At 38.0% G+C, this 16,133-nt stretch overlaps 1 protein-coding gene across 3 annotated transcripts in view; it reads right to left on the bottom strand.

Moving 5' to 3' along the window:
• PBRM1 (polybromo 1) overlaps positions 1 to 16,133 on the bottom strand; it is a 471,441-nt gene that overhangs the window by 425,095 nt on the left and 30,213 nt on the right. For all 3 annotated transcript variants that reach the window (XM_053721036.1, XM_053721037.1, XM_053721035.1), the window contains 4 exons: positions 6,003 to 6,150; positions 1,589 to 1,732; positions 301 to 417; positions 145 to 213 (listed from right to left, as the gene is read on the bottom strand). In XM_053721036.1, the coding sequence (XP_053577011.1) occupies positions 145 to 213; positions 301 to 417; positions 1,589 to 1,732; positions 6,003 to 6,104 (432 nt within the window). In that variant the 5' untranslated portion in view covers positions 6,105 to 6,150. The remainder of the gene's footprint in view (positions 1 to 144; positions 214 to 300; positions 418 to 1,588; positions 1,733 to 6,002; positions 6,151 to 16,133) is intronic.

The following is a 16,133-nucleotide window of genomic DNA, read 5'->3' as shown; positions in this document are numbered from 1 at the left end:
AAACTATAAACTGTTTTCCATGTGCGCCCGAAAGTCAATAAAGGATACAATGAAGTGTATGTCCAAAAAACATAAAGGTCAGAAATGCATGATTTTTTTTCTAGAACTAAAATAAAGAATATGAAAGATTTCCCAATTAATTACCTGAATCCTATGTGCAATGATTTTCAAATCAATTGGCTCTTTTATTATTGCATAGTAATCTGGATAGTGCTGCAAGACAAAAATGTAAAGCATGTCAAATACATTCAAACAGGACCAAAAGAGAAAAACAGATTACATATTAGTTTTGTTACTTACCACCTTGGAGGGGAGTTTATGAAAAAGTTCACTGATAACTCTTCCAGTTGGGTGTGTAGCACTAGTGACGGAATCCAGCAGCTGTTCAAGTATTGGTTTTAAATACGCTTGACTAGACTAAAAGGTAAACATTTGCAGATAGTTAAATAAGCTTTAAATTGTCAAAAAAAAATATCCTAAAATGTTTTCCAATAAAAGAAAAAGAAAAAGAAAAATAAATTCCAAAGGAACAATGGAAACAATTATATATTTTTTAAACGGTCATGAAACCCAAAATTTTTCTTCCATGATTCAGATAGATAGAATACTATATTAAACATTCCAATCTACTATTATTTAATTCACTTCATTCTCTTCAGATATCCATTAATGAAGAAATAGCAATGCACATGGGTGAGCCAATCATCCATGTGCAGCCACCAATCAGCAGCTACTGAGCCTATTTAGATATGCTTATCAACAAAGGATATCAAGAAGATGAAGCAAATTGGATAATAGAACCAAATTGGAAAGTTGTTTAAAATGTTGGTTTCATGTCCTTTTAAACAATTTTTCTTTATCACAAATGTAAGAAATTATTGCTTTATAAATATTTCCGACTAGGTTCAAGCCAGAAACTATTACAATATCTCAAGTTAACTGCTGGGCACAACTACAGTAGCATGGTAATGTGACAGAAGCCACCAATGTAGCCACCAAAAAAGCAAGCGCTACTCAGGGTTCTGAACCAAAAATGGGGAGGCTCCTAAGCTTACATCCCTGCTTTTTCAAATTAAGATACCAAAAAAAAAAATTGACAAGAGGAGTAAATTAGAAGGTTGCTTAACAGGATACAAAACCCACATTTTTTTCTTTCATTATTCAGATAGAGTGTGCAATTTTAAGCAACTATTAAAAATGTACTCCTATTATCAATTTTTCTTCGTTCTCGTGGTATCTTTATTTGAAAAGCAGGAATGAAAGTTTTGGAGCTGGACCATTTTTGGTTCAGCACCCTGGATAGCGCTTGCTGATGAGTGCCTACATTTAGCCATCAAATCAGCAAGCACAACCCAGGTTCTGAACAAAAAATGGTCCGGCTCCTAAGCTTTCATTCCTGAAAGAAAAAAATTGGCTTTAGTATCCCTTTTAAAATTCCATGCTCTATCTGAATCATTAAATAATAAATTTGGGTTTCAAAACTTTTTTAAATTGGCTAGCCCTTATAGCTATAGTAGTATGGATTAATGTGTGCACACACACATCCATACTTGCTTCAAATAACTTCACAAACTCAGACTAAACTTACAACATCTGGGGTGGCATTTTGACTGTCTTCCCCTTCATCATCGTCCTCTTCATCCTCACAGTCACCTTTCTGAACAAACTCATTTCTTGTGCGCAGGTATAAATCCCAGAGTTTGCAGGCAGCTTTGTATTCTGGCGAATCAGGCTAATAAGAATAAATTATGTCAAGAATCATTTGTTCTATAATGTCGTATTGGGGAGATTATGATTATGTCTCTTCATAAAGATGTTTGCATAATATGGCAATTTAGATAAAATCTGAGTGTGAAAACTTTATGAATACATCATGTTTGTAGCAACAGTTTTCCAATGGCCAAATCCACCACCACAAAATCCTGACTTGTTAGTGGAGTGGACATGATTTCCCACTGCTATTTTATTAACAAAATGTATTTAGCAGTATCATATACTATAATCTCCAGGTCAATCAGGTAGAGATGTGTCAGGGTTAGGCTTGTGAAGTCTACATAGTGCACTTTAAGTCTCTAAATTTGAAAACCCTCAAATTTTCAATGCAACATTAGAGAAAAGGGGGGGAATTAAAATAACGAAAGTGCTCTGCAAAGTGTTTTTACCATAACTCAATGAAATAGGCTGATCTTGCTGAGAGAGCAAACCTGATTAGCTTATCTCTTTTTGCTAAAAATCTTCCTTATCTCTGTCTCTTACTGTATATACAGTGGGACAAATACTTTTAGAGAACAATATTAAACAAACTTTTTATTATTTCTGTTACACCACCGATTGGAGCGTGGTTTATTTATAAACCTTCTAGCTCACATAGCTTTTTTTAAGTATGCAAATATTGAGTATAGGTGGGGATACAACAGGCAAAACAGATATTTTACCCACTTAGATACACATGATGAGACATTCTCATCATGCACATCTCTCCTGCAGTGCAGATGACAAACACAGATTCGTCATTCAGTGGGTCCACCTCCTGATCCAGATTTTGAGGACTACCGCACTGCATGCAGGGAAAGGAGAACTAAGCTCCTTTCCAATACAAGGCCTAAAGGGAAGAGACAGTGAATGTAAGGGGAGGGGCTAACTGTCAAATCTGGCAGTGAGAGAAGGCTATCCAGGGGGCTGGGAAATAGGGCTTTGAAAGCCATTATCTCAGCCCCCAGGCCACTTACAGAAAATTCCAAAAGAACCAGTGAATCATTCAAAGCGCAAATAAAACCGTTTAATGCTAGAAACTCAAGGTGATGTACAAAAAATAAAAACAACAGCGTGCACAAGTGTTGTCTAACGCATTTCAGTCCACAAGCCTTATTCATAGACATGGGAAACAAACAAATCATCATCATTTAAATAGGCCCATTAGTTAAAGTGCATGCTGAATGCCAATGGCTGTGTGTCAATTTACAAATTGGAGGATGGGCTATATTAACCCCACGTTGTAGAGTTGACTACAGTATGTTAAATTGACTATAAATATACTAAGCCTATATTTTGACTAACCATAATAGGTTGTTAGTATACAAGTAATGTATTTAAAAGCATTTGCATAAATAGTCCCTAAAAATAGGAAAAAGAGTCAAACTGTATTCTGTGTGAACCCACAGACAACATACTGAAATATATTCTACTAACAAACAGATGAGTGCAAATAAAGGTCAGGATAGTTATAAAAAATAAAAAAAAAAACAACCTCAAAATAATACAATAGTACAATGGCTTCAAACACATAAGCTCAAAAGTAATAATAATACTGCACAATATATAAACAAGCATAGTATCATTATGAAACATGTATATAAAATTAGAGTACTCAAAGTTTTACTGATGGGATAGGACAAGATAAGATAAGATTAGGGGGGATGAGAGGAGCAAGCTAAAACTGGAGGCCACTAGGGGAAAAAAACATGTACAAAAGCCAAAGGGGAATTACAATCGTTGCCAAAAATTGATGACATCTCCCTCTATGTTTAAACCCAGTGGCCTCCTTGTTTGTAGTTGAAAGATCCAAAAGGCCTCTCTGTAAAGAAGCCGCCTGATCCTGTCACCTCCCCTAGGCTTAGGGCGAACAATCTCAATTACTTGCCAATTTAGTGAGGAAACATTTTGTTTATGACAGTGAATAAAATGTCTTGCTAGGTCAGAGCATTCAATATTGTTCTTAATGTCATTAAGATGTTCCCTAATACAGGTCCTAGCTTCCCTTGTGGTACAACCTGTGTATTGTAACTCACACTGTGAGCATTCAAGCAAATAAACTACGTATGTACTACGACAAGTACTAAAACTGTCATGATGGTATACCTTCTGTGTGTTTCTTGATTGAAAGGTAGAACCCTATACAATTACCAAAATTACATCTGTATTGTCCCTTAACAGTTAACCAAATGCTTGTATTAATCCTCTATTTCCTCAGCAAGCTTGGAGTCAGAATGTTTCCAATGGTGCAAACCCTCTGAGATACAAAGTTACAACCGCCAGAAACATACTCCTTCAAGCTATCCTCCGCTGTCACAATGGGTAGACATTTTCTGATTATTCCATATATCTCATCAAACGGAGGACTAAAGGTGGTTGAAAAAATTGGTCTATTATGATCAAATCTGCCCTGCCTGTACTTTGGTCACAAATAAGGGAACTTCATTCCAGATGTGTTACCTCAAGAAGGGCTCTATTTAGTGCCTTAAGTTAAGGCAGTGTGTCTTGGGTGGCTACTCTTGGCATGTAAAATTGTATTTGACATTATGGGTTTTCTGTACAATGAACTCCTAATCCTACCTATCTCTGATTTACCACTTAAGGTGATATCCAAGTATGGAATCTGGCTTTTCTCTAATTGATGAGTAAATTGCAGGCCTACACAAATATTATTTAGATGATTAACAAAATGTAAACCCTCCTCGTCAGGGAGGTAGTAGAAGATCGGAATCCCTGAGTCAAAGTCAAAAACTCCTTCCTGGAGTCCGTCATCTAACAGATCTAAGAGTTGTTTCTTAAATGGCCTTGTAGGATTTCTGGTAAGTTTAGTATAGACCTCATCATTCTCCCAATTGTCTTATGGCATCAGAAATATATGCTATTCTGTCAAGTATGACAATGCTGCCCCCTTTATAAACCTGTTTGATGACTGTCATCACTGGCTTTTAAATTTAGTGGTGCCTGTCTTTGTTCTGGCTGTAAATTGGGCAGACATCTATCATGTTTCTTTGACAGCATAACCAGATCCTCCTCCACTCTGATGAATGACCTCAAGAAAAGGGCCTTTATCCCTCACAGGGTAGAAGATGGATCTGGGTCTAAAGTTTACATGTGTATATTTTAAGTAGATATAGATCTTGGTATGCTCCTAGTTCATGCATTGCTATGTAATCACAACCCCAGGCCACTTACAACTACCTCTCATTTGAAAGAGGGGTGTCTGCCCTTTTAAAAGGTAAGTTGCACGTTATCGCTGGAGGGTGACCCCTTGTTCGAAAGTTTGTGCCTCACTTATTCTATAACTAGTGTATCCATTTCAATAATGCGGATATCCATTTAGCATTAAACAGACATTCCAGCCAAAACACATTAAGCCTGTTAAAAGGTGGACGGAGGAACTATATAAATAGAGGGTAATGTTAAACGTTTATTTAAATTTTTAGGCAGTAAAACACTTACTTTATGAATGAAAGTTATATTAAAAATTAACGTATATTTAAATGGTCATTTGCAGGTATGGCAAATTTACCATAACATTAAAGATTTAAATAAGGGGTTTCATGTCCTTATAGCTATGAAACTTGCATAATTTATTTGTACTGTTAATGTAAGGGCTCATAGAACGGTTTGTCTAAACGATAAAAAAAAAATTAAAAAAAAAAAATTAAATTAAAAAAATTGCAAATATCGGTGAATTTAAAAACGGGTGATATTTTGTGAAATTCTACATAGGATGATGTTTGGTACAACTAATTTATGTTTTTTTTATTACGTTTTTTTTTTTAAATATTTTAAAAATATGCGGAGTGAGTTTGTATTGGGACAAGCATACATTTAAAAAAATAAAAAAATACCCCTCTGGTAATTCAAAATTTTGAATACATTTTAAAGGGATTGTCTACAGGATGAGGTTGCCTTGTGCTCTCGGAGAGCACAGTCTGTCAATCACTGTGAATAAACTCCACAACTTCTGAGGTGGGGAAAGGTTAGAAAGCCATTGCCAGAACTAGTGGTTGGGAGGCTCATGCAAGGATTGAAAAACTGCCTCCACAGCTTGATAAATGGAGCCGATACTGAGGTATGATGAGACACTCAATTCACCTGTATCAGCCTGGTCAAAAAAAGCTGCATTAGTAATTGCAAAATACTACTCAGATTTAAAGCTGCAATTTCATCCAGTTCCCATTTTGTGTTTAGTGTCACTTTAAAGAAAAAAAACAAAAAACATCAACAGAAGTGAATTTACTCACCTTATAATATTCTTTTGCATTTTGAAATAGCAACTGGAAATCGCCAGTCAATACATTTACATCCTCATATTCTTCCATCTTTAATTTCTGTTGAATTTTCATTAAGTCAATAGGCTGGGAAATTACTTCATAGTAATCCGGTTGATTTCTGTATTTGAAAATGAGAATGGACAATTTATTCTTGGTCAGTACAGATAAGAACTACATTAAACAGTAAATATAGTGTATATCAAACCCCCATTCATTAGACTTTGTAAGGTCTCTGTAAGATAGCAATGTCATATTTAAATTTGACACTGCTTTACTCAAATTCCCCCAGACCACTAATCCGCTTTGCTGATATTTTGTACTTAGTTGAAATAGTTTTTATTAGTATTACATTATAAACAACAGGTACAGATCACATTGTTCATTGAGTACAATCTGTATCGCCTCTACCAACTCTTTTACATAAGCTCAAGTCCGGTAATCAGTAATCTCTTGTGAAGTTGTTATCTTGAAAGTCTGTTACTATACAATAATGAACCATTATAACGTCTATGATGCAACCCATCAGACCCCTATTGCTACAAAGATACCTGTAATTTCAAAATTATGGGAGCATGGTGTAGGGAATAACAAAAGAAAGCATCTCAAACCATTTGTCACTGCTCCCCTCTCCATGCTCCACATGTTTACATAGCATATATTTCCCCCCCCCCCAAACAACTGAACAACAAAAATAAATCAACTCAAAAAAACATAATTTATGTAAGAACTTACCTGATAAATTAATTTCTTTCATATTGGCAAGAGTCCATGAGTTAGTGACATATGGGATATACAATCCTACCAGGAGGGGCAAAGTTTCCCAAATTTTAAAATGCCTATAAATACACCCCCCACCACACCCACAATTCAGTTTAACGAATAGCCAAGCAGTGGGGTGATAAAGAAAGGAGACGAAAGCATCAACAAAGGAAATTTGGAAATAATTGTGCTTTATACAAAAAATCATAACCACCATAAAAAGGGTGGGCCTCATGGACTCTTGCCAATATGAAAGAAATGAATTTATCAGGTAAGTTCTTACATAAATTATGTTTTCTTTCATGTAATTGGCAAGAGTCCATGAGCTAGTGACATATGGGATATCAATACCCAAGATGTGGAGTTATCTACTCAAGAGTCACTAGAGAGGGAGGTAATAAAATAAAAACAGCCATATACCGCTGAAAAAATTAATCCACAACCCAAAAAAATAAGTTTATTTTCATTTTTGAAAGAAAAAAACAATTCAAAAGCAGAAGAATCAAACTGAAACAGCTGCCTGAAGAACTTTTCTACCAAAAACTGCTTCCGAAGAAGCAAATACATAAAAACGGTAGAATTTAGTAAATGTATGCAAAGAGGACCAAGTCGCTGCTTTGCAAATCTGATCAACTGAAGCTTCATTCTTAAAAGCCCACGAAGTGGAGACTGATCTAGTAGAATGAGCTATAATTCTCTGAGGCAGGGCTTGACCCGACTCCAAATAAGCTTGATGAATCAAAAAGCTTTAACCAAGAGGCCAAGGAAATAGCAGAGGCCTTCTGACCTTTCCTAGGACCAGAAAATATAATAAATAGACTAGAAGTCTTCCTGAAATCTTTAGTAGCTTCAACATAATATTTCAAAGTTCTCACCAAATCCAAAGAATGTAAGATCTTTCCAAAGGATTCTTAGGATTAGGACACAAGGAAGGGACAACAATTTCTCTACTAATGTTGTTAGAATTCAGAACCTTATGTAAAAATTCAAATGAAGTCCGCAAAACCGCCTTATCCTGATGAAAAATCAGAAAGGAGATTCACAAGAAAGAGCAGATAGCTCAGAAACTCTTCTAGCAGAAGAGATAGCCAACAGGAACAACACTTTCCAAGAAAGTAGTTTAATGTCCAAAGAATGCATAGGCTCAAATGGAAGAGCCTGTAAAGCCTTCAGAACCAAATTAAGACTCCGAGGAGAAATTGATTTAATGACAGGCTTAATACGAACTAAAGCCTGTATAAAACAGTGTATATCAGGAAGTATAGCAATCTTTCTGTGAAATAAAACAGAAAGAGCGAAGATTTGTCCTTTCAAGGAACTTGCAGACAAACCCTTATCCAAACCATCCTGAAGAAATTGTAAAACTCTAGGAATTCTAAAAGAATGCCAGGAGAATTTATGAGAAGAACACCATGAAATGTAAGTCTTCCAAACTCTATAATAAATCTTCCTAGAGACTGATTTACGAGCTTGTAACATAGTATCAATCACTGAGTCAGAGAAACCTCTATGACTTAGTACTAAGCGTTCAATTTCCATACCTTCAAATTCAATGATTTGAGATCCTGATGGAAAAACGGACCTTGAGATAGTAGTAGGTCTGGCCGTAACGGAAGTGGCCAAGGCGGGCAACTGGACATCCGAACCAGATCCGCATACCAAAACCTGTGTGGCCATGCTGGCGCTACCAGCAACACAAATGATTGTTCCATGATGATTTTGGAAATCACTCTTGGAAGGAGAACTAGAGGCGGGAAGATATAAGCAGGATGATAACACCAACATCCACTGCTTCCGCCTGAACATCCCTACACCTGGATAGGTATCTGGGAAGTTTCTTGTTTAGATGAGAGGCCATGAGATCTATCTCTGGAAGACCCCATATCTGAACAATCTGAGAAAAAACATCTGGATGGAGAGTTCACTCCCCTGGATGTAAAGTCTTGCGGGTGAGATAATCCGCTTCCCAATTGTCTACACCTGGGATATGCACCGCAGAGATTAGACAGGAGCCGGATTCCGCCCAAACAAGTATTCGAGATACTTCTTTCATATCTTGGGGACTGTGAGTCCCACCCCAATGATTGACATATGCCACTGTTGTGAAAATGTCTGTCTGAAAACAAATGAATGGTTCTCTCTTTAACAGAGGCCAAAACTGAAGAGTTCTGAGAATTGCACAGAGTTCTAAAATATATATTGGAAATCTCGCCTCTTGAAATTTCCAAACCCCTTGTGCTGTCAGAGATCCTCAAACAGCTCCCCAACCTGAAAGACTCACATCTGTTGTGATCACAGTCCAGGTTGGCCGAACAAAAGAAGCCTGTTGAACTAAAAGATGGTGATCTATCCACCATGTCAGAGGGTGCAGAGGGTGTCGTACATTGGGATTTAAGGATATTAATTGTGATATCTTTGTATAATCCCTGCACCATTGATTCAGCATACAAAGCTGAAGAGGTCTCATGTGAAAACCAGCAAAGGGGATCGCGTCCGATGCTGCAGTCATGAGACCTAAAACTTCCATGCACATAGCCACTGAAGGGAACGGCTGAGACTGAAGGTGCCGGCAGGCTGCAACCAATTTTAAACGTCTCTTGTCTGTTAGAGACAGAGTCATGGACACTGAATCTATCTGGAAACCTAAAAAAGGTGACCGTTGTCTGAGGAATCAAGAAACTTTTTGGTAAATTGATCCTCCAACCACGTTTCTGAAGAAACAACACTAGTTGATTCCTGTGAGATTCTGCAGTACGTAAAGACTGAACTAGTACCAAGATAACGTCCAAATAAGGAAACAACGCAATACCCTGTTCTCCGATTACAGAGAGTAGGACACCCAGAACCTTTGAAAAGATTCTTGGAGCGGTTGCTAGGCCAAATGGAAGAGCAACACATTGGTAATGCTTGTCTAGAAAAGAGAATCTCTGAAACTGATAATGTTCTGGATGAATCGGAATATGAAGGTATGCATCCTGCAAGTCTATTGTGGACATATAATGTCCTTGCTGAACAAAAGGCAGAATAGTCCTTATAGTCACCATATTGAAAGCTGGTACTCTTACATAACGATTCAAAGTTTTCAGATCCAGAACTGGTCTGAATAAATTTTCCTTCTTTGGGACAATGAATAGATTTGAATAAAACCCCAAACCTTGTTCCAGAAGAGGAACTGGCATGATTACCCCTGAAGACTCCAGGTCTGAAACACACTTCAGGAAAGCCTGAGCTTTTACTGGATTTACTGGGATACGTGAGAGAAAATTTTTTCTCACAGGAGGTCTGACTCTGAATCCTATTCGATACCCTTGAGAGACAATGCTCTGAATCCATTGATTTTGAACAGAATTTATCCAAATATCCTTGAAAAACCTTAATCTGCCCCCTACCAGCTGAGCTGGAATGAGGACCGCACCTTCATGCGGACTTAGTGGCTGACTTTGGTTTCCTAAAAGGCTTGGATTTATTCCAATTTGAGGAAGGTTTCCAATTGGAAGCAGATTCCTTGGGGGGAGGATTGAGTTTTTGTTCCTTATTCTGACGAAAGGAACGAAAACGGTTAGAAGCCTTAGATTTACCCTTAGGTTTTTTATCCTGAGGCAGAAAAAAACTCCCTTTCCCCCAGTAACAGTTGAAATAATAGAATCCAACTGAGAACCAAATAAATTATTACCTTGGAAAGAAAGAGATAGTAATCTAGATTTAGATGTCATATCAGCATTCCAAGATTTAAGCCACAAAGCTCTTCTAGCTAATATAGATAAAGACATGGATCTAACATCACAAATAAAATGATTAGCATGTTGCAGTAAGCGAATAATGCTAGATATGTCAGAATCCAATTCTTGTTGCGCTAAATTCTCCAACCAGAAAGTTGATGCAGCCGCAACATCAGCCAAAGAAATTGCAGGTCTGTAGAAGATGACCTGAATATAAATAGGCCTTCCTTAGATAAGATTCAAGCTTCCTATCTAAAGGATCCTTAAAGGAAGTACTATCTTCCATAGGAATAGTGGAACGTTTAGCAAGAGTAGAAATAGCCCCATCAACTTTGGGGATCTTTTGCCAAAACTCTATAGATTTTGCTGGCACAGGATACAATTTTTAAACCTTGAAGAAGGAATAAAAGAAGTACCTGGCTTATTCCATTCCTTAGAAATCATATCAGAAATAGCCTCAGGAATAGGAAAAACTCCTGGAGAAACCACAGGAGGTTTTAAAAACAGCATTAAAACGTTTATTAGACTGAACGTCAAGAGGACTGGTTACCTCAATATCCAAAGTAATTAACACTTCTTTTAATAAAGAACGCATATACTCAATTTTAAATAAATAAGTAGATTGGTCAGTGTCAATGTCTGGGGAGGATCTTCTGTATCAGATAGATCCTTATCAGAAGAGGATAAATTATCATATTGTTGATCATTTGAAATTTCATCAACTAAATGAGAAGTTTTAAAAAGACCTATTACATTTATTTGAAGGTGGAAATGCAGACAAAGCCTTCAGAATAGAATCAGAAATAAATTCTTTAAAATTTACAGGTATATTATGCACATTAGAAGTTGAAGGAACTGCAACTGGCAATGTACTATTACTGATAGAAACACTATCTGCATGTAAAAGTTTATCAAAACAACTATTACAAATGACATTCGGCGATATAATTTCTACAATTTTACAACTAATGCACTTAGCTTTGGTAGAACCGATGTCAGGCAGTAATGTTCCAGCAGAAGCTTCTGAGGCAGGATCAAAGTGAGACATCTTGCAAAATGTAAGAGAAAAAACAACATATAAAGCAAAATTATCTATTTCCTTATATGACAGTTTCAGGAATGGGAAAAAATGCAAATAGCATAGCCCTCTGATACAGAAAAAATCAAAAGGCAAACATCAATGGGGTATTGAAATAATGAAAAAGTTTGGCGCCAAGTATGACGCACAACGTAACTAAACTTTTTTGGCGCCAAAAAATAACCGGAAATGACACACTCGCGTCACTAATGACGCAACCGCGTGAAAGGTCTCGGCGTCAAGTATGATGCCGGAAATGACGAACTTGCGTCATAGACGTACTCTTTCGCGCCAAAAAAAATTTCGCAGACTCAGCTTAATAAATTTACACCTGAGCATGTGCAAAAGTTCAGTGTATGCAAATACAAGTCTGTGATTGGCCGATGGTTGTCAGATGAAGCGGCGAGTTGGCAAATTAAAATTTTGAAATTTGTAAGAAAACAAATTAAGATTAAAGGGACAGTCAAGTCCAAAAAAAAACTTTCATGATTCAAATAGGGCATGTAATTTTAAACTACTTTCCAATTTACTTTTATCACCAATTTTGCTTTATTCTCTTGGTATTCTTAGTTGAAAGCTAAACCTATGAGCAGAATTATATAACATTATTTGGTGGGTTTACTGGCCCTTTATGTGCTATCACATTTTATTTTTATTATGCACTTGTTTATTGTGCCATTCGGCTGTATTTAAAGGTACAGTCTACACTAAAATTGTTATGGTTTAAAAAGACAGATAAAGCCTTTGCTACCCATTCATCAGCTTTGCACAACCAACATTGTTATATTAATATACTTTATAACATTTTAACCTCTAAATTTCTGCCTGTTTTTAAGCCACTAAAGACAGCCTCTTATCACATGCTTTTCAATTAGCTTTTTACAACAGGAGACTGCAAGTTCATGTGAGTCATATAGATAACATTGTGCACATGCCCGTGGGTTGGGGATGACACTGCACTAATTCGCTAAAATGCAATTCAAAACATAATAAATAGCCATGTGATCAGGGGGCAGTCTGCAGAGGCTTAGATACGAGGTAATCACAGATGTTAAAAAAGTGTATTGATACAACAGTGTTGGTTTTGCAAAACTGGGGAATAGGTAATAAAGGGATTATCTTTCTTTTTAAACAATAAAAATGTTGGAGTTGACTGTCCCTTTAATAGTCCTGACATATCACCTGGTGGTTCAGTTTGACTGGAGCATTTTTGGGATACCAATAAATTTAAAGATAGTGCTACTTATATTATGAAAAAATAAATTATTTGAACTTTACAAAAATCTTTTTGCAATTCAATGAAGTTATGACATTTAGTGGTGCTTGCACATTTTATATGTGCAACCAATCAGCAAATACTAACCAGGTGCTGAGCATACCTAGCTATGCTATTTAACAAAGGATACCTAGATGAAGAAGCAAATTAGATAATAGAAGTAAATTGGAAAGTTGTTTAAAATGATATGCTCTATCTGAATCATGAAAGAAAACATTTGGGTTTCCTGTCCTTTTAAGCAAAATGCCTGACAAACTCATATCTACCTTCTCGACAGTATTTAAATTAAAAATTGAAATTAAAAAAAAAAGTGAAATCAAAACAGAGAGTGAACAATGCCACAATGTATATTAGTAAAGAAAAGGGGGGGTTGAGGTGCCCTTTCCTTAAGACTATTATAAAGCTATACATCTTGCCAGAAGTGTAGATTGGTACCATAGCTAAGACACTAAAGCTTGGGTCCATTGGAAACTGATCTATGCAATCTTCTGATAAGCGATTTATGCTGACTACCTAAAACACACATTAAGGTTCTGATCATACCAGAAACCCTAGAAAACATAATTTATGCTTACCTGATAAATTCCTTTCTTCTGTTGTGTGATCAGTCCACGGGTCATCATTACTTCTGGGATATAACTCCTCCCCAACAGGAAATGCAAGAGGATTCACCCAGCAGAGCTGCATATAGCTCCTCCCCTCTACGTCAGTCCCAGTCATTCGACCAAGAATCAACGAGAAAGGAGTAACCAAGGGTGAAGTGGTGACTGGAGTATAATTTAAAAAATATTTACCTGCCTTAAAACAGGGCGGGCCGTGGACTGATCACACAACAGAAGAAAGGAATTTATCAGGTAAGCATAAATTATGTTTTCTTCTGTTATGTGTGATCAGTCCACGGGTCATCATTACTTCTGGGATACCAATACCAAAGCAAAAGTACACGGATGACGGGAGGGATAGGCAGGCTCATTATACAGAAGGAACCACTGCCTGAAGAACCTTTCTCCCAAAAATAGCCTCCGAAGAAGCAAAAGTGTCAAATTTGTAAAATTTGGAAAAAGTATGAAGCGAAGACCAAGTTGCAGCCTTGCAAATCTGTTCAACAGAGGCCTCATTCTTAAAGGCCCAAGTGGAAGCCACAGCTCTAGTGGAGTGGGCTGTAATTCTTTCAGGAGGCTGCTGTCCAGCAGTCTCATAGGCTAAACGTATTATGCTACGAAGCCAAAAAGAGAGAGAGGTAGCAGAAGCTTTTTGACCTCTCCTCTGTCCAGAATAAACGACAAACAGGGAAGAAGTTTGGCGAAAATCTTTAGTTGCCTGCAAGTAGAACTTGAGGGCACGAACTACATCCAGATTGTGTAGAAGACGTTCCTTCTTTGAAGAAGGATTTGGACACAGGGATGGAACAACAATCTCTTGATTGATGTTCCTGTTAGTGACTACCTTAGGTAAGAACCCAGGTTTAGTACGCAGAACTACCTTGTCTGAGTGAAAAATCAGATAAGGGGAATCACAATGTAAGGCTGATAACTCAGAAACTCTTCGAGCCGAGGAAATAGCCATTAAAAACAGAACTTTCCAAGATAACAATTTTATATCAATGGAATGAAGGGGTTCAAACGGAACACCCTGTAAAACGTTAAGAACTAAGTTTAAACTCCATGGCGGAGCAACAGCCTTAAACACAGGCTTGATCCTAGCTAGAGCCTGACAAAAGGCCTGGACGTCTGGATCTTCTGATAGACGCCTGTGTAACAAGATGGACAGAGCTGAAATCTGTCCCTTTAATGAGCTAGCTGATAAACCCTTTTCTAAGCCTTCTTGTAGAAAAGACAATATCCTAGCGATCCTAACCTTACTCCAGGAGTAACCTTTGGATTCGCACCAGTATAGGTATTTCTGCCATATTTTATGGTAAATCCTTCTGGTAACAGGCTTCCTAGCCTGAATCAGGGTATCAATAACCGACTCAGAAAAACCACGTTTTGATAAAATCAAGCGTTCAATTTCCAAGCAGTCAGCTTCAGAGAAGTTAGATTTTGATGTTTGAATGGACCCTGTATCAGAAGGTCCTGTCTTAGAGGTAGAGACCAAGGCGGACAGGATGACATGTCCACTAGATCTGCATACCAAGTCCTGCGTGGCCATGCAGGTGCTATTAGAATTACTGATGCTCTCTCCTGTTTGATTTTGGCAATCAATCGAGGAAGCAGCGGGAAGGGTGGAAACACATAAGCCATCCCGAAGTTCCAAGGTGCTGTCAAAGCATCTATCAGAACTGCTTCCGGATCCCTGGATCTGGACCCGTAGCGAGGAAGTTTGGCGTTCTGGCGAGACGCCATGAGATCTATCTCTGGTTTGCCCCAACGTCGAAGTATTTGGGCAAAGACCTCCGGATGAAGTTCCCACTCCCCCGGATGAAAAGTCTGGCGACTCAAGAAATCCGCCTCCCAGTTCTCCACTCCCGGGATGTGGATTGCTGACAGGTGGCAAGAGTGAGACTCTGCCCAGCGAATTATCTTTGATACTTCCATCATTGCTAGGGAGCTTCTTGTCCCTCCCTGATGGTTGATGTAAGCTACAGTCGTGATGTTGTCCGACTGAAACCTGATGAACCCCCGAGTTGTTAACTGGGGCCAAGCCAGAAGGGCATTGAGAACCGCTCTCAATTCCAGAATGTTTATTGGCAGGAGACTCTCCTCCTGATTCCATAGTCCCTGAGCCTTCAGAGAATTCCAGACAGCGCCCCAACCTAGTAGGCTGGCGTCTGTTGTTACAATTGTCCAGTCTGGCCTGCTGAATGGCATCCCCCTGGACAGGTGTGGCCGATAAAGCCACCATAGAAGAGAATTTCTGGTCTCTTGATTTAGATTCAGAGTAGGGGACAAATCTGAGTAATCCCCATTCCACTGACTTAGCATGCATAATTGCAGCGGTCTGAGATGTAGGCGTGCAAAAGGTACTATGTCCATTGCCGCTACCATCAAGCCGATCACCTCCATGCATTGAGCTACTGACGGGTGTTGAATGGAATGAAGGACACGGCATGCGTTTTGAAGCTTTGTTAACCTGTCTTCTGTCAGGTAAATCTTCATTTCTACAGAATCTATAAGAGTCCCCAAGAATGGAACTCTTGTGAGAGGAAAGAGAGAACTCTTCTTTTCGTTCACTTTCCATCCATGCGACCTTAGAAATGCCAGAACTAACTCTGTATGAGACTTGGCAGTTTGAAAGCTTGAAGCTTGTATTAGAATGTCGTCTAGGTA

The sequence above is a fragment of the Bombina bombina genome, chromosome 7 (assembly GCF_027579735.1).
Source record: "Bombina bombina isolate aBomBom1 chromosome 7, aBomBom1.pri, whole genome shotgun sequence".
NCBI lineage: Eukaryota > Metazoa > Chordata > Amphibia > Anura > Bombinatoridae > Bombina > Bombina bombina.
The sequence above is the reverse complement of the archived record's forward strand: the minus strand, read 5'-3'. Positions and strand labels throughout refer to the sequence as shown.